The sequence below is a fragment of the Malaclemys terrapin genome, chromosome 14, assembly GCF_027887155.1.
Source record: "Malaclemys terrapin pileata isolate rMalTer1 chromosome 14, rMalTer1.hap1, whole genome shotgun sequence".
In the NCBI taxonomy this organism is placed as follows: Eukaryota; Metazoa; Chordata; order Testudines; family Emydidae; genus Malaclemys; species Malaclemys terrapin.
In genome coordinates, this window is record NC_071518.1 from 20864189 (window position 1) to 20888962 (window position 24774).

The window sequence follows — 24774 nt, forward strand, 5'->3', positions numbered from 1 at the left end:
TTTCCTGTCTGGACATCGTGGCGAGCTCAGCAGCACTGGCAACGATGCAGAGCTCTCCAGCAGTGATGGCCGTGCAATCTCAGAATAGAAAGAGGGCCCCAGCATGGACTGATCGGGAAGTCTTGGATCTCATCGCTGTGTGGGGCGATGAGTCCGTGCTTTCCGAGCTGCGATCCAAAAGACGGAATGCAAAGATCTACGAGAAGATCTCTAAAGACATGGCAGAGAGAGGATACAGCCGGGATGTAACGCAGTGCCGCGTGAAAATCAAGGAGCTGAGACAAGGCTACCAGAAGACCAAAGAGGCAAACGGACGCTCCGGATCCCATCCCCAGACATCCCGTTTCTACGAGGCACTGCATTCCATCCTCGGTGCGGCCGCCACCACTACCCCACCAGTGACCGTGGACTCTGAGGATGGGATAGTGTCCACGGCTGGCTCCTCGGACATGTTAGCGGACGGGGAAGATGAGGAAGGAGATGAGGAGGACGAGGCAGTCGACAGCGCTCACAACGCTGATTTCCCCGACAGCCAGGATCTCTTCATCACCCTTACAGAGATCCCCTACCAACCCTCCCCAGCCGTTACCCCGGACACAGAATCTGGGGAAGGATCAGCCAGTAAGTGTTGTAAAAATCTAAACATTTATTTGTAACAGAACAGGAATATTAACAATTTAAAAAATGGGTTTCTCATGATTAGTTTGATTAGCTTAACGGTTCAGTCATGGGCAGTGCAACTATTGAAAAAAAATCTAGCAATGTCCGGTTTTGCATGATTGTCCTGCCCAAGCCGCTCTACTGGTTAGTCACTGCTACAGCAGCTACAGTAAAATGCGGTCTATATGTCCGGGGATGGAGCAGAAATCCTCCTGTGACATCTCGAGGAAGCTCTCCTGGAGGTAATTGGAAATCCGCTGCATTAGGTTCTTGGGGAGAGAGGCCTTATTGGGTCCTCCGTAGTAGGACACGTTGCCACGCCACGAGACTATCAAGTACTCTGGAATCATTGCTCTGCACAGCATGGCGGCATACGGCCCTGGTCTTTGCAGGCTTTCCCGGAGCATTCTCTCTTTCTCGCTGTCAGAGATCCTCATGAGGGTGATGTCGCTCATGATGACCTGCTTTGAATGAGGTAGGGGAATGTTAGTGTTGGGACTGCTTTGCCGTTCCTTTACAGAACTGTAACCGCTGGTTTGCAGCCACGCGGTGGAGGCGGGAGAGGGGCAGCCAAAAGGGATCGTTCCCGGGGACAGCCGCGAGGGTGTGGGACAGGAGCAGACTTCCTGCTTGCCGAATTGCTGGCAGCAGGGACCGACATTGATTTCAATGTGAAATGAGGCCATTGCTAATATTAAAGTTTTAAGCTGCCACAAGTCTACGGCTTACCATGTCTGCCTGCAACAGAAATTCCGTTCTCCTGAGAGGCTTCTCAAATGTGCTGTAGAAGACCCCAGGCACTGAATGCGAAGGCCGAGAATTCGACCTTGTGCTGAGTGCGCATGTGATAGGTGCTGTGCATGGTCTTGTTAACAGAGAAAGACTATGTTCTTTGTTCACAACTACATTTATCTTTCTGAGGAATTCACTCCCTTTTTCCCATTCCCACAGCCCCATCTGCGACTGTCTCACAACCTAGCCTGTCATCACACTCCCAGAGGCTAGCGCGGATTAGGCATAAGAAGAAGAGGACACGGGAGGACATGTTCTCGGAGCTTATAGCCTGCTCCAGAGCCCAGGCAGCACAGCAGACCCAGTGGCGGGAGAACTTGACCCGAATGCACCAAGCCAACATGGATCGGGAGGAGAGGTGGCGTCAGGAAGACCAGCAGGCGACTCAAACCCTGCTTGGACTAATGAGGGAGCAAACGGACACGCTCCGGCGCCTTGTGGATGTTCTGCAGGAACGGAGGCAGGAGGACAGAGCCCCGCTGCAGTCCATCTCTAACCGCCCTCCCCCGCCACCAAGTCCCATACTCCCCTCACCCAAAGTGCACAGAAGGAGAGGCGGCAGAGTCCCTGCTAACTCTCACTCCACCCCTGCAGAGAGCTCGAGCAGCAGAAGGCTCTCATTCCCCAAAATTTGACAAGTTCTTTCCTTCCCGCCTGACACAAGCCCCCGTCCAAGTTTCACTTTCCCAGTTCCATGTTTGGTTGATAATAAAAAATACGTTTCTGTTAACTACTGTTTCCATCATGTTCTTTTGGAGGAGGGGGGGATAGGGGGTTGGTAATTCGACAGGACAGTCACCTTTGGCAGGGTATATAGTCGGGGGCAGGCACAGCAGCAGGGCACATACATAGTGCAGTGATGCAGTGACTAGTTACCCTGGTTAGTCTGGGAGGTTGTTTTCATGTTATGTGGTGGGGGGTGGGTTGCTCTGTGACTTTGTGGCAGGGGAGGGCAGTTACAGATCTTAAGCGGCGGTCCTTAGGCAGGATCACAGAGCCACACAGCAGGGGATCTGTAACCGTCCTCCCCCTGCCACAAAGTCACATAGACCCCCCCATACACACAGTCCCTATCAGGAGGGGTGACAGGCTCCGTTGAAACAACCATCCCACCGCAGCGGAGCCTGTCAATCCTTGAGTTTAGAAGCTGCATTCGCGCCACTACAGTACACCCGCTCCGCACCACAGTCTGCGTCCCAGTTTTAAAAAATTCCCGCGAATACAGTATTAAAGAAAACGGTGTGCTTTAACAAAGTAGAACTATTTTTATTTTGAAACGTGTGTTGGAAGTGGGGTGAAGGGGGTATGTAACTGGATAGGATAGTCAACATTAACTGGGTAAAGAAACGGGGGCAGGTTTAGCTTCTCAATACACAAACTTTAAAGTCACAGGTTACCCTGCTCACTCAGGAACTTTGCTTTCAAAGCCTTCCGGATGCACAGCGCTTCCCGCTGGTCTCTTCTAATCGCCCGGCTGTCTGGCTGTGAGTAATCAGCAGCCAGGCTATTTTCCTCAACCTCCCACCCCGCCATAAAGGTCTCCCCCTTGCTCTCACAGAGATTGTGGAGCACACAGCAAGCTGCAATAACAATGGGGATATTGGTTTCGCTGAGATCACAGCGAGTCAGTAAGCTTCTCCATCTCCCCTTGAGACGGCCAAAAGCACACTCCACCACCATTCTGCACTTGCTCAGCCGGTAGTTGAAGAGTTCTTTTTCAGTGTCCAGGGCGCCAGTATAGGGCTTCATGAGCCAGGGCATTAGCGGGTAGGCTGGGTCCCCGAGGATGACTATAGGCATCGCCACATCCCCAAGAGTTATTTTGTGGTCCGGGAAGTAAATACCTTGCTGCAGCCGTCTAAACAGACCAGAGTTCCTGAAAACACGAGCGTCATGAACCTTGCCCGGCCATCCCACGTAGATGTTGGTAAAACGTCCCCTGTGGTCCACCAGTGCTTGCAGCACCATGGAAAAGTAGCCCTTTCTGTTAATGTACTGGCTGGCCTGGTGTTCCGGTGCCAGGATAGGGATGTGAGTTCCATCTATGGCCCCACCGCAGTTTGGGAATCCCATCGCTGCGAAGCCATCTATGATCGCCTCCACGTTTCCCAGGGTGACTACCTTTGGCAGCAGTACATCAACGATTGCCTTGGCTACTTGCATCACAACAACCCCCACGGTAGATTTGCCCACCCCAAACTGGTTCGCGACTGACCGGTAGCTGTCTGGCGTTGCAAGCTTCCACAGGGCTATGGCCACTCGCTTCTGGACAGTCAGGGCTGCTCGCATCCGGGTGTCATTGCGCTTCAGGGCAGGGGACAGCAACTCACAAAGTTCCAGGAAAGTTCCCTTCCGCATGCGAAAGTTTCGCAGCCACTGGGATTCATCCCAGACCTGCAGCACTATGCGGTCCCACCACTCAGTGCTTGTTTCCCGTGCCCAGAATCTCCTTTCCACGGCATCAACATGACCCATTGCCACCGTGATGTTCTCGGCGCTGGGTCCCCTGCTTTCTGAGAGGTCTGTGCTACTCTCAGACTTCAGGCCATCACCGCGTTGACGTAGCCTCCTCGCCTGACTTTTCTGCATCTGCCTCAGGGAAAGGTGTATGATAAGTTGCGAGGCGTTGAGAGCGGCCACAACTGCAGTGATGGTTGCAGCAGGCTCCATGCTCGCAGTGCTGTGGCGTCCGCGCTGTCACTGACTAGAAAAGTGCGCGAACTGATTTCCCGCCGGCGCTTTCAGGGAGGGAGGGCGGGAGTGATGGACGGATGACGACAGTTACCCAAAAGCACCCTGGACACATTTTTTTTACCCAGAAGGCATTTGCGGCTCCACCCAGAATTCCAATGGGCAGCGGGGACTCCGGGAACTGTGGGATAGCTGACCACAGTGCACCACTTCCAATGTCGACGCTTTCCCCGTTAGTGTGGACTCACAAAGTCGAATTACTGTCCTTAGTGTGGACACACACGTTCGACTTTGCAATATCGATTCCAAAAATTCGATTTAAGTAAAATCGAACTACTCTCGTAGTGTAGACAAGGCCTTAGAAAGGGCTGAGCATCCCCACTCTGAAAATCAGGCCCCTTTAAAAGATGTTTCAAAATCACTAATCTTGGCCTCTGTCCTTATCCATTTATTACTAACTCTTCCTAGCTCCCAAGACTAAGTGCCTAGCTCATTTTGGCTCAGTAAAAATAATAAATAATGATTCCCATTCTTTACTCAGAACAATCAAGTTTATTATACTAATCCTGTTTGTATCACAACAAAGTACCACAAATCCTTCAACAGCAGGAATGAAAAGTTAAATTCTTCGTTAAGTATTTCACTTTTTTTTAAACATCTTCCAACAAACCTCAGGAAATACACTCTATGGGACCTGTTCTGCCCTTAGAACTACATAGATGAACTTGGAGATTTGGAATACCGGTACATTATATGGCTGAGAGGCTGACAGTAGACTCTTTGCTTGATCAGCCATTACGCTACCACTCTCCAAAAAGCATTTATTTGCAGAGCTCCATGTCTTCTGTTTGTATACAAGGCATCATCCAAAAGAGGTGAATTTTTTCCCCCCAAAGTGGGCAGATTTAAGAACATGCATAAATCCTTCCTGTACTACCCTTGAAACTAGTGGATCTGGGGGTCAAATAATTGATCATCAGTTATTTCTGACCTTAACTGGAATAACTTGTATTCTCAAGCTTCCTCAGATGGGTAGCCTAGAGGGAGCTTTCTGGCTATATGTTTTATATGTCTAAATAAAAGATCCAAATGTAAAGTCTAGTACTCAGGGACATCATGTGGATAAATTGTGACACTGCTCGGAGCATTTTAGGTCTGTAAACCAACAGCTGGATTATATTGGTACATATACAGTATGTATTTTTTTCCTGTGTGATTGGTAATCACCGTTATTGAGAAAGATCTGTGTTATTTTCAGTGTGTGTGTGTTTGTATGTATGAATGTATATGTATATATATTCTAGGAAACTTGATAAGGAGCAGTTATCTCTAATGAGGCAAATGGTAGATACCAATACTTTTACATAGCGACTCAGTGTAGCATGGGCAATGTATACAGTATGTGTTGGTGAAAAATTGACTTTATTTACCAGAAGTGCAGCAGGGCCGACTCCAGCTTTTTAGCCACCCCAAGAGGCGAAGGGGGAAAAAAAAAAAAACCTGATTGAGCTGCTGCCAAAGAGGAGAGAGAGTGAAGGACCCACCGCCGAATTGCCGCTGAAGATCCGGACGTGCTGCCCCTTTTGATTGGCTGCTCCAAGCACCTGCTTCCTTTGCTGGTGCCTGGAGCTGGCCCTGAGTGCAGGGCTGGAAACCTGCACATATACAGATCCAGGAGGATCAAAGAGCCTACTTTGGCAAAAATTCTTCTGCCATTAAAAGGCCAATTCCTGCAGTGCTTCCCAGAGAAGTCATTTTCATTTTTTGCTTAAAGAGCATTTTTCTTCAAGAGATGAGAATCCAACTCTTTGCATGTAATATATTTGCAGAGACCACAAATTTGTCCAACGCAGTACATTGCATGATTAAGCATAGAATGAATTCAAAGTAGATAGGAAAGGGTATAAAATCCCTTTGTGTGATAATTGGAGTTTTGAGCTGCAGACCTAGGCATGAAAAAAGAGTGATTGTAGATGTCTGTGGTAGGGTTTCCACACTGGATCAGGTAGGTTAATGACCTATTCCGGAGACTGGGGTTGAACTTCAGTATTGCAACTTTTGCCAGCAATATCAAGTTTAGAGGGAGGGCACTCCAGCGGGAGGGAATGAAAGGGAGAAAGCAGGCTTCAGCGTGAACATTGCCTTAACAGAGGGATTTTGAATCTGAGGTAGAGAGAAACTCAAGGGTAGACTGAGCTGCCCTGAACTAGGAGCCCTAGGAGTGCCTAATCTGAGGAGAAAGCTTGGATTGGATTTTGTCACTTTATTGTTCATTTGTTCATAAAATCAATTCCCCAGAAAGGGGTGAATTTTGATCTTGCACAGGGTTTATGGTCTGTTCATGCACAGGTGGGAAAATCACCTGCTCACAGCACCTATTTTTTAATAACTTAAATTGGAGAAGAAGAAAAAAATATATATATAATGAAGAAAAACTTTATTTCTGGTCAAATGAAAGTATTTTAGGACAATTACGTCATTTTGGCTAGGAAGTGTTAAAATAATGTTGCTTTTTAAATAAGTATATTCATTTTTTAAATTACTCAGGTTCCACTGGAATGCTGTTATCAATACACCTCTGTGAAATTATGTTACTCCTTGTTTTTTGGCTTTAACCATGCAGAATCTGTTGCAAATTAGAGGTTCATTCTGCTGTGTTTTCTGGTTTTGTCTTCTCCTTCATGTTTTTTTTTTTTTTTTGTTACTTACACAGTAGAAATCGGTGAAATGAATAATCTAGAAGTGTGTAACTATTTAATTTTACATTCTTTCATTTAGACAGTTTGTTGGGGATGTGGGTACTACTATATTAGGTGTTTGCAAATCTTCTAGCTTGGAAGTCTATATGCTTACCACTATGTAAGACATGCTTAATATTGAGATCATTTCTCCTTTCTCAATATTTTGTAGAATGGTTTGAAACTTTTTTGGCTGGAATTCAACCCCATTCAGATTGCTTGCAGAGGACCTCTGTAGTGGGATGATTTTCACTCTTTGAGCACAGTTTACGTGTGTGTGTGTGTGTGTGTGTGTGTAAATAACTATTATAAGGCTCCAATCCAGTAAATACATGTGTTTCACTTAAAGTGACGCATATGTATATTTGCATGATTGGACATGAATAAACTAAGTGCCAGTTACTAAACATGTGAACAGATTGTCTTGAGTTGATGATTTTTTATGTATTATTTCTTCTGCAAACCAGAAGAAATATTGCACATATAAACTGGTTGCTTCTCTCGCTCTCTCTCTCTCTCTCTCTCACACACACACACACACACACACACACACACACACACACAAAATATTGAAAGAAACAAAACATTGAAAGAAATAATTCACTTAAAATTTCCTTTTACCATCTTTAAGTAAAGATCAGTTTTGTAAATGATAATGTATTCTCAAGCACTGGGTAAGAAAATGAGTGTTTGATTTCTTCCATTTTGTTTCAAATCAGAAGGCCTGTCAATTATAATATAAGTTGTGATCTTCATGAAAACAACAAAGATATGTGAATGTAAATATGTGTAAGTTAAAATTAAGATATTAAGGCATCTGTCTTGTATTTTTATGATATATCCAAGTTAGGACAATTACAATGAATAAAATAAAACTAGTTGTAAATAGTCACTGTACTCACTAAAATATATGTGCAGACATGCTTTTTGCAGTCAGTTCATGCATATATATACTTGGAAATTTCTTAATGTGTTGTCTTGCCGCACATACATGCATTACACATTATTGTCCATGTCAGTCTTTTCATCACTTTCACTATCCTCTGGCAAATCCTTGTCTGATTATGCTTCACTGGATACTGTGAAATTGTTTCTACAATGTCAGGTCATATTTGTAAGTCTCAATGCAGAAAAGTGCAATCCTGTACAGTATCTCTGCAACAGTTCTTGCTACAATGGGTGCTGCATGGTGAAGGCAAAACTTTCGTGGTGGTAGTATTCTCATTATCTTGATTGTCTGACACCCACATTCATCTCAAAGTCAAATCATGTCAAATTATGAGGGCATATTTGGTACTTTTGCATGCTGAACCAGGGTGTCCTTGGTTGATATAGGAAGATTAAGTTAATCAAAGGGTCTTACAGGGTCATATGCAGCTGATACATTGGTCAAGAAAGACATTTTATGTCAGTGCATGGACGCGTCTCTTGACTTGTCTGCATTGTGGTTTATATGGATTACAGGGCTGGCTCCAGGCACCAGCGAAGGAAGCAGGTGCTTGGGGCGGCCAATGGAAAGGGGTGGCACATCCGGGTCTTAGGCAGTTTGGCGGCCGGTCCGTCCATCCCTGTCGGAGGGAAGGACCCGCTGCCGAATTACCGCCGAAGAATGAAGCGGCGAAGTAGAGCTGCCACCGATCGCGGCTTTATTATTTTTTTTTTCTGCTTTGCCGTTTGGGGTGGCAAAAAAGCTGATTGATTATCCCATCAAAGTTTCTGAGGTATTCAAATACTTCAGAGGTTGCCAAGATATCGCTGAAAGCTTTGATTTTGTGTTTTTAATAGCTCAGAGGCTATTTAATATCTTCTCAAGTACCTGGAGGAAAGTTTCTGAGGCTTCCTACTTTCTGATTAATAGGGTTTGCTAGGGCTGATGTCAGTCCTAATCTAGATTTCTGCAGCTTCTTTTGATGCTGAAATATATTTCTCTGCAGAAAATATATACCAAGTACTGTACATCAATATTCAAAGAGCTGATAATCAGTGACTGATAGATAGGAGGGGAATTTGTACCTGTGTTTGTTTCTTCCTGTCTGGTGAAGAGAGTTGGCATCTTTCAGCGTTTTTTTTTTAATTGAGTTGACAAGCACGTGTGGTAAGAACCAGAAATCCATCTGCAGTGAAAAGAACTTGGAATATATAGGGTTAACAAGTCACAATATAGGGCATTTGTTTTCCAGAGCCCAGAGAGAGAGAGACTGGTGATAAACCAATAACCTGTACTCCCTGAACAAGGTTAACAAGATGGCAATCTAAACTAGATCTTGCCATTCCAGATCCAGATTTTCAAAGGGTCTTAACCCAGCCTCTAATTTAGTGACTGCTATTTTGAGCCCGCAGTCTGCCTGAGCAAACTAAGCCGAGGATGGAGTACTTAAAAACTCGTGAGAGCTTACAGGAGGTGGGAAAGACTTCTGACCTGTTCTGACAAGCAAGTGATTCCAACTGTCTGGTGAAGTCTGATGCCGGAGCTTACCAAACATGGATGGTGCTTATCTGCCTTGGCAGCCTTTTGGTGAGGATTTTTGAGCTATGCTAGCACACTCTAATCCTATTTTATCACCCTTACTCAGAACTGTTTATCCAGTGAATCCCCCTGAGTATTGTGGGCCCCCGTTAACTCTTTGTCACAGCTGAACACACAAGCTGCATCTTCCCCTTTTCCCCAAGATCTCTCTGACTGGTTGCCTTGGAACTTTTGGACTCTATCACTCTGTGCAACACTCTGTGTTCACTTCTCAAACATTCTCCTCTTTGAAACCCATCAGTTCCATTTAACCACTGGGGGCATGGGAAATAATATTATCCACGCTTATTTCCCTTTTACTTCTTACTCTCTGAATACTTTCCCTTGCACTCCTTCTGGATGCTTCTTGTGGTATGTGCCTCAACACTGGCTCCAATCCAAAAGAGGATTCTGTGATTCTCTCCACAGAATTTTCAACGCTGGTCAGTAATCCATCCAGGCTCTCAGCTAAGGTTGTTATGGTTAGGCTATAGTATTCTCACCTAAACTTGAGTTTCACATTTTTGTGTGTACCATTAACTGATTTAATTTGGGGTATATCTTGCATAGTTGGGAGCTTTGGCTCCATAAGTAATTTAATATCCGTTTCATATATGATAACTGAGATTTATTTTTCAGCTAAAATGTGAATATAGGTGCATAATATAGACAATAAAAGAGACAAATTAGTTTTCTGTCAGGAATCTGAACCCTTCTGTCATCTGTCTTTGTAAATAGAGGGGATGACAATAAAGAACTGTGAACAGAATTAACAAGTTTTCTTCATCTCAATTTTCATTTCTCTTTGGAAAGAAAACTCTTTGTCCTCAGTTACACTTCTAAAACCCAGTTTGGTTTTATAGGTTTAACTGAGAGAAGAACTTGTCCCACTACGTTCTGTGAGACCCAGCAACAGAACACTTATTTTTATATAGAGGGAGTTCTCTTGGAAAGGACAGAAAGTACTCAAAGGTCATGGTGGGTTAAGACTCTGGAAGCTATTAACTTAAATTTGACATTGTTAATCACAGCACCGAGGAATTTTCTTTCCTACAATCTACTTACTGGTTGTTTATAGATTCAGATTATGATAGGGTGTGCTAAATATGCCACTTGCCATCAGATAGAGTTTACTAATTATGAAAAGCTCTGAAAAGTTTGCAACAGGCTTTAATATATGATGTGCAAGATGTATTAATACTGCTGAGTAAATGAAGGGATAATATCAATAAAATGCATAATTCAGACAAAAGCCATTTATTGCAGAGTCAGAAACTCTGTATTTTTTGGAGTGGGATGTAACATTGCGGCCGACAGAGAGGGGGAGAGAGAATGAATTCTGTTGTCCTAACTGAAGTGGCAGACATTGCTGGGATGATAATCTGCCTCAGTGAGAGAACACTGTTTATAAGATTAGAGAATTTGGCAACACTTTATATTTAGAGCACTAAATACTTAGTTCAGACTTGATTGATGGTTATTTTAGGTTTACTTAGTAAAATACTTTTAAAGGTGCCCCTAATGGTTTATGGGGATGTTGACCCATTTCTTGCAAAGCTAAATTTAAATTTAAAAAAAATTGCAGAAAAATATTCTGATATTATCAGATAAAATATTAACAGACCATTTTTAGATGTATGCTGTGCTCTGCTTTGGGTTCATGCCTTGCTCTGCATATATGAATATATAACTTTTATCTCTGAGGTATAGTCTCTCAATACTAGGAGTTAATGTATTGTGGGAGAAAATAGACCTGATGTTCCTTTCATTTACATTAGTAGAGCCCAATAACTTTAGTAGAGTTACTCCAGATTTGAACCAGTGTAAGTGAAAGGAAAATTTGGACCCTATATCTTGTTCTGCTTTTGTTGGCTGATCTACTGTCTATCCTTACTGCATCTCATGTCCGAGTTAGATATGCTTAGAGGTCAACATGAAGAGATCGCAGCAGACACAGCATTCCTAAAAAGTAATTTGCATATCTGTAAAGCAACCTGGATTCTTTGCTGGTTTATTTATGAAACGTGGTAGTAGTTTGTAGCCAATCAGAGTAATTGGCATTTAATTTAATAACAATACCCCTATAAATATAACCCGTGTTTGCTATGCATATTGCTCTGACAACATATACTTCCTCCTACATTTCTTCACTGTAGTGATTCTGTTAGACACTATGAACTTTTGATTGGGCCCATAGCTTCTGTGTTTACTAGCATCTGAGAATTCAGAAAAGAACCGGAAGATAAAGGGTCTGAAACTAGATCAAAAACTCAGCGTTAATCTCTTGCAAAACAGCTAAAGAATAGTTCTATTAGTTTAGCTAAAGGGAACACTCCTGTTAATAAATGTGTGACTGTAAAATACTTCTTATTATTTGATACAAGCAGGGCTTGGTGAATCTACCCACCCAGGACAAACAGGAATAATTTCTGGGCAAGTTCTATCAACTTCACAGAAAATAAGAGTTTATTAAAAATATGTATTTCTAACCATCCTGATTGTGAAGATAACCTTCCAAACGGCAACTGAGTGTGAACTGATTCAGTAAGCCATGATATGTTAATGAGTGTGCCATAAATAGTTTTGTAGGAGTATGTCATAGAGTTTACGGCCAGAAGGAATCCCTTGATCGTCTAGTCTGACCTCCTGTATATCACAGGCCATCAACACCACCCAGTCCCCGCACACTAAACCCAGCAACTGAAATAAGACCAAAGTAAATGAGACCAAGAGGAGACTAGACTGTTATGTACATAGGCAGAGAATAGGAGGGACCAAGGTATACCAGTGCTCGAGGCCTCTGCAGTGGCAGGGAAAATTTTAAGTGACTTATACCCAGATGATCCTGACAAATCAACTGGACTCACATGCTGGAGAGGAAGGCAAAAAAACCTCAAGGTCACTGCCAGTCTGACCTCGGGGGGGATTACTTCTGAACCCCACATGTGGTGATTAGTTAGACCCTAAGCATGGGAGCAAGAACCAGCTAGCCATGCACCTGAGAAAGAGAGTGCACGGTGTCACCTCAGAGTCCTGTTCCTCCATGTCCACTGTCCGAACTCCAGCTGTGGCCATCCTTGATACATCAGAGGAAAGAGAGAAAAAAACTTCCCAGAATGCATTGGGAGAAAAAAATCTCTTCTCGACATCTGCCAGTAGCCATCTGAAGCATGAGCTATTGGAACATAAGATATAAACTAGGGATGTAACGCGATTAAAAAAATTAATCACAATTAATTGTGCAATTAATCGGACTGTTAATAATAGAATACCATTTATTTAAATATTTTTGCATGTTTTCTACATTTTCAAATATATTGATTTCAATTACAAAACAGAATACAAAGTGTACAGTGCTCACTTTATATTTATTTTTGGTTACAAATATTTGCATTGTAAAAAAACAAAATAGATAGTATTTTTAAATTCACCTAATACAAGTACTGTAGTGCAATCTCTTTATAATGAAAGTTGAACTTACAAATGTAGAATTAGGTAAAAAAAAATTGCATTAAAAATAAAACAGTGTAAAATTTTAGAGCCTGCAAGTCCACTCAGTCCTACTTCTTGATCAGCCAATCACTCAGACAAAGTTTGTTTACATTTGCAGGAGATAATGCTGCCTGCTTATTGTTTACAATGTCACCTGAAAGTGAGAGCAGGCATTCGCATGGCACTATTGTAGCAGGTGTCGCAAGATATTTATGTGCGAGATGCGCTAAAGATTCATCTGTCCCTTCATGCTTCAACCACCATTCCAGAGGACATGCGTCCATGCTGATGACAGGTTCTGCTCGATAACGATCCAAAGCAGTGCGGACTGATGCATGTTCATTTTCATCATCAGAGTCAGATGCCACCAGCAGAAGGCTGATTTTCTTTTTTGGTAGTTCAGGTTCTGTAGTTTCCGCATCAGAGAGTTACTGTTTTAAGACATCTGAAAGCATGCTCCACACCCTGTCCGTCTCAGATTTTGGAAGGCACTTCAGATTCTTAAACTTTGGGTCAAGTGCTATAGCTATTTTTAGAAATCTCACATTGGTATCTCCTTTGGGTTTTGTCATATCTGCAATGAAAGTGTTCTTAAAACAAAGAACATGCTGGGTCATCATCCAAGACTGCTATAATATGAAATATATGGCACAATGCAGGTAAAACACAGAGCAGGAGACATACAATTTTCCCCCAAGGAGTTCAGTCACAAATTTAATTAACGCATTATTTTTTTAACAAGCATCATCAGCATGGAAGCATGTCCTCTGGACTGGTGGCCAAAGCATGAAGAGGCATACAAATGTTTAGCATATTTGGCACGTAAATACCTTGAAATACCAGCTAAAAAAGTGCCATGCGAACATCTGGTCTCATTTTCAGGTGACATTGTAAATAAGAAGTGGGCAGCATTATCTCCCGTAAATGTAAACAAACTTGTTTCTCTGAGCGATTGGCTGCACAAGATGTAGGACTGAGTGGACTTGTAGGCGCTAAAGTTTTACATTGTTTGGTTTTTGAGTGCAGTTTTGTAACAAAAAAACGACATTTGTAAGTTGCGCTTTCATGATAAAGAGTTTGCGCTACAGTAAGTACTGAGTTGAACTGAAAAATACTATTTCTTTATCATTTTTACAGTGCGAATATTTGTAATAAAAATAATATAAAGTGAGCACTGTACACTTTGTATTCTGTGGTGTAATTGAAATCATTATATATCAAAATGTAGAAAAACCCAAAATATTTAATAAATTTCAGTTGGTATTCTATTGTTTAACAGTGCGATTAAACCGTGATTAATTGTGATTAATTTTTTTGAGTTAATTACTTGAGTTAACTGCAATTAATCGACAGCCCAAGTATAAACCAGAAGTGAGCCCCAGCGCTGTTGAGTCCTGCCTCTTACCATCACGAGCAGCCCCATCATATTGTAGCACTGAGAAATCTGTCCAGCTCTCTCAAAACTAATGGAGTTATTTGCTCCCACAACTTCCTATTGGGAGACTGTTCCAGAACCTAACCCCTGTGTTAGTTAGAAACCTTCTTCTAATTTCAAGTCTGAATTTGTATTTATCCATTTGTTCTTGTGCCAACACTGTCCTATAGTTTAAACAGCTTTTCACCCTCTCTGGTATTTACCCCCTAATGTATTTATAGAGAGCAATCATATCCCCTCTCAGCCTTCTTTTTGTGAGATTAAACAAGCCAAATTCTTCCAGCCTCCTCTCATGAGAAAGGTCCTCCATTCTCCTGATCATCCAAGTAGGATAGGAGCAGCTGCTCGTGGCCAGGGAGAGGAGGACGGGTACAGGCCACTGCTGTAATGGTGGCTGCTACTCTTGGGAGTAGGGTGCCATGGGAGAAGAGCTATTTCCTTCATCCCTTAGATCAGGAGGCCCCTGGATGGGGGTGGGGCAGCCATCCTAGCTGAGAGCTGTTTGTGTGTAGAGGGCCCCACTAGGGTTGCCAACCCTCACGGTTTTGCTGGGAGTCTTCCGGAATCATGCCCTATCTCCCAGAGGCTACTGAAGCCAAACTGGGAGATTTTAGGCCTCTAAAAACCCAGTGGGGCTCTGTGCCACTCCCAGAAGTGGCTGGCATGTGCTTGCAGGTCGGGGGGGGGCTCAGCGCACTGCCCCCACCCCAAGCACTGACTCAGCAGCTCCCATTGGCTGGGAACTGCGGCCAATGATAGCTGTGGGTGCAGTGCCTGCAGGCAGGGGCAGCACATGGAGCCCCTTGCTGCCTCCCCCCCTCCCCAGGGGCTGCAGGGATGTACCGGCTGCTTCCGGGAGTGGCACGGGGCCAAGGTAGACTGTGATGATGCCCAGGAGCCCCCCGAAGTACGTGCCGCCTGGACGGAGCCGGCACCCCTCACCCCCTACTGTGTCCCAATCCCCTGCCCCAGCCCTGAGCCCCCTCCCACACCCAAACTCCCTCCCAGAGCCTGCACCCCCTCCTGCACTCCAATGCCCCGCCCCATCCCAGAGCCACCTCCTGCATCCAAATTCCTTCCCAGAGCCCACACCGCAATCCCCTGCCTCAGCCCTGAGCCCCTTCCCGGAGTCTGCACCCCCTCCTGTACCCCAACCCCCCTGCCCCAGGCTCAGCCCAGAGCTCCCTCCCACACTCCAAACCCCTTGGCCCCAGCCCAGAGCCTGAACCCCCTCCTGCAGCCCAACTCCCTGCCCCAGCCCAGTGAAAGTGAGTGAGAGTGGGGGAGAGCGAGCAACAGAGGGAGGGGGGATGGAGTGAGCGGGGCAGGGTTGGGGGGTCTCTGGGGCAGGGGACAGGTGCAGGGCAAGTGTGTTTGGGTTTGTGTGATTAGACAGTTGTCAACCCTAGTCCCCACCGATGCTACTGTGTCACATCAGCAGAGAACTGTTTATCCAGTCTATCATTGGGCTCTTCTGGGATAGGGGTGGCAGAGGCCCCCCAATACAAAGCTCTTTGCTGGGGTCAAGTGTGGCCACACAAAAAAACCTTTTGGTGGCAGGTTGTAGAAGGATTTCCCTCTTCAACTGGAGCCCTTTGTTTAGATGGATAGTGTGATCTGGGAACCTCCCCTTGTCCCGCCTCCTGTTTGCTAGAATGGCAGGCATAGGGATAACTGCTGATAGTCTTCAGGCTGGTTGGGATCTCCTTGCTCCTTAGTCCACTGTTCCATTTTTTTGGTGGGCTCAGGTATGTCCCTGGAGGAGGGAGATCTCATATCTAGCCACCCCTGAAAAGGGCTGCGTGTGTGGAACTAGACAAATGTATTGGGGTTAAGTGGCTTCCCACCATTAATTCACTGTGGAAGAGGGTCCTGCATAAATTATTTTATATGGAGATGGGTTGGTCCACCATTAATATACTGTGGGCGACACAGAATTATTTCTTTGGTGGAGTGAAGACCCAGCATTCATTGATTTATTGGGGCACAAAGTTCAGCTGCTGCGAGACCAAAGACTTTAGGCCCAAGCAGTGGGGGTCCCCAGACAAAGGTAGACAGAGTAGGACGGGGAGGAGGATATAAAGTGGTATTGCACTTGATGCTGGTGTATTTCAGCCTGGCAAGTAGTAATACTCCTCAGTCTGGTAGTGCTGGCCACATTTTTTTCAAGATCTGGGTACATCTAGTCATCAGTCATTCCAAGAAGTGGATTTACAATCTCCTGAGAAGAAAGAAGCTCTATTTAACACCGCTTAGTGTAAACTTTGAATATCTGAAGATGGTTAAGAGTTGTAATGTATATTTCTATATGGAGGTGGTTGCTATTGGTAACAATAATAAGGAAACATTTAGGAATAGAAATATCTGGGGCAAGTATTTATAAGTTACAAGAATGTATGGATTTATTCAGCTGTTTATCAATAATTAGTGGAGGAGTTCTGCTCTGCCTTCCTTTGAACTGGGATTCTAGCGCTACCACTTAGTATTCAAAAGAATTTTTCACAGAGAGTATTTTTCCCATTTTGTCATCTCTAACCTTTACTTTTGAGTCCTTACCCCTATTTCAGGCACTGAAAAGTTAAGAACAGTTTCTCATATCGGGAAAATATTTCCCTTTTTTTTGTCACTCTTTTCTGACAGTCTGAGTGCTGATGTGATTCACTATTTCAAGAGCTCTAATGCTTTCATTGGCTGGGTAAATGGTGACAGAGGTATAGCTAGTGCATACCAACTTGTTAATGATCTATCTTCTCTCTATGGATTATAGACGAATAAAAGGGTTCCATTTTTGGTTTTGAAACAATCAATTTGATTGTCATAAAAGATTAAAAACCTGATTAGTCTTTCACTGAAGTTGTAAACTGATAAAATCAATCAGGATAGTAAAGCTGATCAAAAATGCAGAGAAATTTTTGTAGACATTTCAAATTTTTGAAAATTTCCAATCACCCTGTAAATGAAAATGAGAGAAAACGTTTCTTGAAAATTTTTTACAAAAAATTTTCTTAGAAAAGTCAAAAATTTTGACCAGTTCTAATAAGTAGTATTGACAGAATTTAATGAACCTGATCCTGCAGTTGACAGCATTTGAACTGACTGTTGTGTCCTGTTGGAGCCCCATTGAAGTCAGTGGCTCTCCTCACAGGTACAGGAGTCCATCTGCATGCTGTCAGTTGCAGATTGGGGCCTACAAAAGTATTTTTTTCTATTAAACTGGATCCCATCGGAACGATATTTAGGAATAATACTATATCCCAGATATTTTCAGTGCTTATAGTTAGCGTGCTAACTAATCCTTTGTTTTTCTGTTAACCATCAGGAAAGGAATGGTACTTGCTGCGTTTAGAACTTACTGTGACAGATGTGAATGACAATGCACCTGAATGGGCCATGGATCCTTTCCCATTCTTGGCCGTGGTATCTCCTAAAGCTGCAGCAGGTACTAAAGTGTATAAGCTTCTTGCTGTGGATGACGACGAAGGGGTCCACGGAGCTGTAGAATATTTTCTCTTGGAAGGTAAATTAAAAGTATATGTACATATGCGCATACACATACACAGAATCACTACCGTGGCTTCTTCCCCTCCACCCCCAGGTCCTTCTGACAGAACTCATCCTGTGGATCTCCTGTAGCACAAAGTCCGCTTGAAGTGCAGACTCACTGATAACCTCTCATCTACTGGAGGGGTTCTCAGGAAACTCTAGCAATATTTTAAAACTGGCCACCTTTAGCAGAGGACTGTGGCAGCACTGCCCATCCCCAGTGATGAATTGGTTTCTCTGGGGTAGCCGGGCATGTTTTTCCATATGGGAGTTTCTAGTGGGAGTTATTCTCTCAATTTTACTCCAGTAAAAATTTTCCTGACAACAGTCTCTGGGTTTATATTTCTACTTAGGTGGAGAAGACAGATTTGAGGTCGAGAAGGACAGTGGTTGGATTAAAACAACAGGTTTGCCACTAGTGAAGGACAGGGAATACCTAATGACTGCGTTAGCAGCGGATAAACTTGGTAATAAAGGGTCTCCTGCTTCTGTTTCTGTGATTGCGGGGCTTCGACCACCACAATTTACCAACATATCATATATTGTTTATGTTCCTGAAAACACGCTCCAGGGAAAATCGTAAGTACCAGTTAAAAGTTGTACTAGTTAATAGCTGGTGTTATAGCACAGACTATAGCTTAACCTTGATGATATCACCCAGAAGCCTTCACATTATTTGCAGTTTACAAAAAGATATGGGATGATTGGCTATTAGATGTACCAGAGAAAGAAGTATCTAAGATAGATATAGTTTGATTTATTTTGTAGTCATTGTTTTATGTGGAAAAGTACCGGTGAAGAATGAGATGTTCATATTTGTAAAGGATGTTAGTAATAATAAATAGGAGAAACTGGTTGTGCCTATTTTTAAAAATGACCTCAAAGACAAATTAGAGGCATTAAACAAGAAGGGAAAATATCCTTTATGTATTCTTCCAGTTCAGGATCTGTGCTGATGTTTGGAAAAGTGACAAGTTCTTCACATGAAAATCAGAAAAAGCAAAAGGCTGTGAATGCTGCTTTCATTACTGGGCAAAAATGAAGATACCACAAAGCTTGGTCATTTGATTTTCCATTCTGATGGCTTATCATGCCAGTGTACATATCACCAAAAATTCTGACATCATAATTTGCGCAGGATAAAATAAAACCTTTTACTGGACTAGCAAACTCAGTTTTATGTACTGGGACAAATTCTGCATTCAATTGCTCCTCTTCAACCTCACTGACTTGCTCTAATGTGTAGTGCAAAAGTTTCCTCCTACAGCTAAACCATGAAGCCCTTTGATCTGAAAGCTCATGGTCTGTATTGTAATATGTTTGTTAATCTTGTCATGTTATCTACCATATTTTGTCAACTTTTTTCAGTACCCATATAGCTACAGACTTCCTGAATATAGTAATTTAGGATGTATGAGATCAGATGATAATGTGCTTTTGCTTTAAAAGTGTGATGGATATATATTCTCTTTTGGTCCCTATGTTTTAAGAATTGTGGAATCCTACCAGGTATTTAATCTCTGCCATCTTGGGCTAGGTCTACACTACAAGGGGGTGGCGACCTAAGATACGCAACTTCAGCTACGTGAATAGCGTAGCTGAAGTTGCGTATTTTAGGTCGACTTACCTGGCTGTGAGGACGGCGGCGAGTCGACCGCTGCTGCACCGCCGTAGACTCCGCTTCCGCCTCTTGCCGCGGTGGATTTCCGGAGTCGACGGCAGAGCTATCGGGGATCGATTTTATCGTGTCTTCACTAGACGCGATAAGTCGATCCCCAATAGATCGATTGCTACCCACCGATCCGGCGGGTAGTGAAGAGGTGCCCTTGGAGTCAGACAAGGCTAAATCTAAAAAAATAATAAGATTCTTTGTAACTACTTTTTAATCAGCATTTAAAAACAATTTTCACACCTAAGGGTGGTTGATAGCCAGCCAGTTTGTCAAGTTCCCCAACAAAATCTCAAGGGAATGAAATATTAATCTTGAGTGTAATCAGATTATAATATGACACTAGAGGCTATGACCATAAATAATGCCACCCACTGAAAGCAAATTATTATTCTACATTAACAGGGAGTGCTAACAGAGATTGTTGTACAACCCTACAGTACTAATATTAACGTGGATCTGTTAATCAATGGTCGGTCTAGCACAATTGAGTCCTGGTCCATGATTAGGGCTGCTAGGTGCTATCATAATACAAATAATAAATAAAACAAACAAGATATGACCGATCACAACCTTTGGCAATACCTCAAAATTTCAACCACAATATCAGATCTTCTGAAAGAAGTCATTGTCAGCAGTATGGCAGCAGGAAGAAAGTACTCATATAAACTAAAATGTACTAATCTCTGCAAATCCTCATGGGATGATTTCTTTGCTATGAATGGTACAAAAATCCAAACTGGAAAAGATTTTATAAATATTGCTCATGGAGAATGATTATGAAACTCCTAAGGACCCACTTCCGAATGCCTGTATCTTAAAGGAATAGAAAACACTGTGCCTATGTTGCATAGGCAAAATTAGCTAATACACAAATAACTGGGCATGTAATTGCATTTGCACACCAACATTGGTGCATTAAAGCTCTTGCATGCTGAAATGGGAGCACTGAAAACAAGTGGGTGTGCCTGGACATTATCAAATAGCATTTGTCCCAATCTAAGAGAGCAATTGCACTTTCTATAGGATTAGAACCAAACGACATCCACCACCTTAGTAACGTATTTGCAATGTAATAATTTATAATTTTATTGAAAGGTAGAATGTTTTTATTCTCCATTTCATGCAAATCAAGGGCCTGATCCTGCTCTTCCTTGGAGCTTGGAGGATCTTCTTTCACAAGGCTTTAGGATCCTTGCAGGATCAGGCAACAAATGGCTGAAGGATGTATTTTCTCTTTGAAATACTCAAAATGTTTCCTTTGTAATTTTTCTTCTTTTAAATATCTACAAAGTTAAAGACGGTCACAAACCTCAACACAATCAGCACTGATAGCATGCACCAACAAAGGAGATCAGATTAAGAATAAATTTTTTTGAAAATGTTATAAGACATTATTTAGTTTTGCAGATCAAGAAATACTAATAAAGTTCAGATCCACAGTTCTGGGTGCTTATTTTAAAGGAATTGAACTTTGAAGGTTCTCCCATATAATTATATTCACCCCCTATTAAAAAAAAAAAAGATATTGGCCACTAGTAGCTCACTATGAGAGAGTGAAGTAGTTACTTTGATTCTGTCCCTTTCCCAGTGAAGTCACTACATGACCCTATCGATTTTTATTGGAAACAGGATTGTGCCATACTAGATTTAAAAAATCTCACTTTTATCTTTTAAGACCATTCATATGGTCTTATATCTTAAATATACTGTATTACTGACCTGTTTTTTTCCTTCTGTAGCAGCTAGCTCTTCAAACATTAAGATCCTGTGATCAGGACAGGAAATTTACTGTTTCCTTATTAGGCTAAATCCTTTGGCTCTTGATTTAACTTTATTTCCCTAACTGAAAATCATTGCAACATGTTGTCATGGCAGACTAAGCAAATTCAGTTAAAATTACAATAAAATCCTCCGTTTATAGCCTGGCTGGATTTTTAATCCTTAATATATCCTATTCCCAATGCCCTTGCTTTTACCTATTTTGCCTCAAGGTAGCAGGTCTGAGGAGCATTTTATAAAAATAGCATCCAATCCCGTAGTCTTTAGATACAATCCTCATTTACTTCAGTGAGTTTTGCTTGCATCAGGCATGCAGGACTGGGTTTGCAATTTATTGCATTTTTGCCATATTCTGGTATTTCAGAATTCTAATATTAACATCACAATATTAGGAAAACAAATATAAGAGGTTTATTTTTGTGGCTAAGAACTTCAGACAGGGGAAATAATAATTTTGTGTTGATGTCTTTTCTCTTTGCTTTTTGCTTTTCATTTTTATCCAGATTTCTTACAGTCTCTGCTTTGTCATATCAAAACAAATCCCTGAGCTACAATTTGCTAACTAATCCTAGTGGCCTGTTCAGCATCCATCAGGCAACAGGAGAGATCAGCTTGACTCGGAGTGTGGATTATGAGAGTGACCAACACCAATACTTGCTTCTGGTCAGAGCAACAGAAGGCCAAGAGCAGTTTAGCAGTGTAACTGAGGTAAGACCACATCATTCTGTTTTGATCAGGACAGCCCTGATTTTCCTGAAGTTTATCCAGGTCCTTCCAGATTCTTCATAGCTTTAATTCCCATTCCCTCCTTTCTATCTAAGGGTACATCTACACTACAGGGGGGAGTTGATTTAAGATACGCAAATTCAGCTACGTGAATAGCGTAGCTGAATTCGACGTATCGCAGCCGACTTACCCCGTTGTGAGGACGGCGGCAAAATCGACTTCTGCCGCTTTTTGTCGGCGGCGCTTACTACCACCTCTGCTGGTGGAGTTAGAGCGCCGATTCGGGGATCGATTGTCGCGTCCCAACGGGACGCGATAAATCGATCCCCGAGAGGTCGATTTCTACCCGCCGATTCAGGCGGGTAGTATAGACCAGACCTCACATTCTGTCCCACTGTATTCCTAGTCTTTGTGTTATGTCCTTGACTCTGGTTGAGGCAAGAGCCCATTAATGCTACTCCTGAAATGACCCATTCATGTAAGATGCTTCCGTCCTCTTCAGGAGCTGAATTTACTGCCTCTCCACAATTCCCAGCCCTTGCCTGCTTATAGCGGAAGAAATATCACTAGTCCAGACCTGATGCCAATATTCTTGTTCTAAACTGGCGTACAGAGCATGGTGTATATTCTACAGTATTTTTATTTAAAAAGCAGAGAATATGAACACAGAGTAATTTTTAGCTTAAAGAATGGGGAACAATGATATAAGAAATGAAGCAATGGTAATTTGTAATGCATATATTGTATCTAAAAGACATCGTCACAGTACTCTTAAAAGCTTTTCTAAAGGTGAAAAAATCCTTGAAATACAGATATAGCAGATGTGTATATATATTATCTATTAGAGACCAGGAACTTGTGCTAAGCACTGTACAGTCATGTAACAGAGAGACATTCCCTGCCCCAAAGAGCTTGCAATTTAAGTATAAGATACGAGACAACGGGCACACAATAAAAAGACAGGGGAACACAAGGAAACAATGAGATGACATTGGCCAGCATGGTAAGCAGAGGTCTGAGCACACAGTCTGCTGATAACCTTTGTTGTTTGTTTTATAGGCATCTCAGCAGAGAAGAGTTTTAAGATAGTATTTGAAGGAGGACAATGAGTGGCTTTGTGAATACATAGGGTGTGATTCTAATTTTACTTACAATCTCTTTACACTGGTATAACTGTCATTGACTTCTGTGAAATTACTACTGATGCATCCTCTAAGTGAGAGGAGACTTAAACCCATAATATTTGTCTTAGGAGAATGAAAACATTTTATAATACCATTTAGGAGTCAGAATTTGACCTCCATTCCATATTTTTACCTCCTGATCTACACCAGTGTAATTGAGTTCAAATTCTGGTCTCAGTAAATTTATACTGTTAAAGGCATAATATGCTTGGCAGAAGAATTAGTTGCTTTAGTATTTAAGTGGTAGAAATAATAAAAATGTATTGCAAGATGCAGTAGTGAAAAAGAATGCTAAGAAAATGGAGAATCCATGTGCCCTGCAATTAAATAAGAAAATAACAGTCAATGTCCATGAGGAAAAAATGGAAAAACCTTGCAGTAGAAGAATTTTTGGATATGACAGTTGCCACTACTTAAGAATTTCTGTGTAACATAAAAACAATTCTCAGCAGGAAATGAACAATCTAACAAAAATGGCTCTTCCTATGGGCTATAGCTTCTGAAATCCTCTAAGATGATTATTTTTGGAAAATCCTTGCATCAAATATATCTATACCAGTGAAGACATTGCTCAGATCCACTTTGATACTACTTAATTCTCTCATCTCTTCCATTCAGGTTTTGGTTGTAATCACAGATGAGAATGATTGTGCCCCAGAATTCCAGAAGTCAATCTACAGCAAAGACAATGTTCCTGAAACAGTTCCCATGACAACTGTACTTCTGCAAGGTTAGCACTTTAAAATCTATTCACTACAGTCAGTAGGAGAATTGTTTTCTGTTGCTAATTAGAATTTCCCCCTCTGAAACACAAGGTACCAATTCTAGGGTGGGATGTGCAACAACTTTGAGGAAGTACTTGGCACCTTGCAGAATTGGTTTACGAGCATAAACTCCTGTGCCCAGTGCACAGCTGAAAGAAGTTGGGAGAGGGAGGGGAAAGGAAGGAAACAAATCTTTTCTGTAGGATTATGAAGTGACAGTACAGATGCTGTGGCTGCTGTTACATCCTTAGAGTTGCAGTAGCCCAGCAGCTGCTGTGTCCCTCTTTCTGAAGGATGGAGATGGTCAGTAGTTGTGAGTCCATCAATGCACCTCTTCTGTGCACCTTTGAAACCACCCTGTGCGCTGGGACAGAGGGAATCCTCATGGAACACAGCTCCATGGCTCACACAGCCTCTGTGGGCTGTCCATATGCTGTGTCCTCCCCATCCCATTCCACTGAACTACACCAGTTCTGCTGCATTCAGGGCCTTTTGTGTGTATGCATGTGTGTTTAGATGAGTGAGGGGAGCAAAATTTCACCCCTACTGAATTTATAACCAAATAACCCAGTTTTATATTATGCAGTTCTGTGTAGTGCATGAAATGGTGACAAAAAATCAAAGCTTTTATTTAAATAAGAGCAGAGTCTGGAAGAAAAGCAGATTTACATCAAAATAAATAATTACATACATATTTAAGGCTATTCCTTCAGTTAATTTTTCCTATGATTTGAAAAAGTATACACAGGTTAAAATAGCAAATTGTTAGAACATTGAAAACTGATCTCTTGA

General features: G+C 42.4%; 1 protein-coding gene across 1 annotated transcript in view; it reads left to right on the forward strand.

Moving 5' to 3' along the window:
• Positions 1–24774, forward strand: part of LOC128849079 (neural-cadherin-like) — a 117095-nt gene that overhangs the window by 18586 nt on the left and 73735 nt on the right. The window contains exons 2-5 of the mRNA XM_054049454.1: positions 17634–17831; positions 18211–18436; positions 21812–22016; positions 23837–23948. Of these exons, the coding sequence (XP_053905429.1) occupies positions 17634–17831; positions 18211–18436; positions 21812–22016; positions 23837–23948 (741 nt within the window). The remainder of the gene's footprint in view (positions 1–17633; positions 17832–18210; positions 18437–21811; positions 22017–23836; positions 23949–24774) is intronic.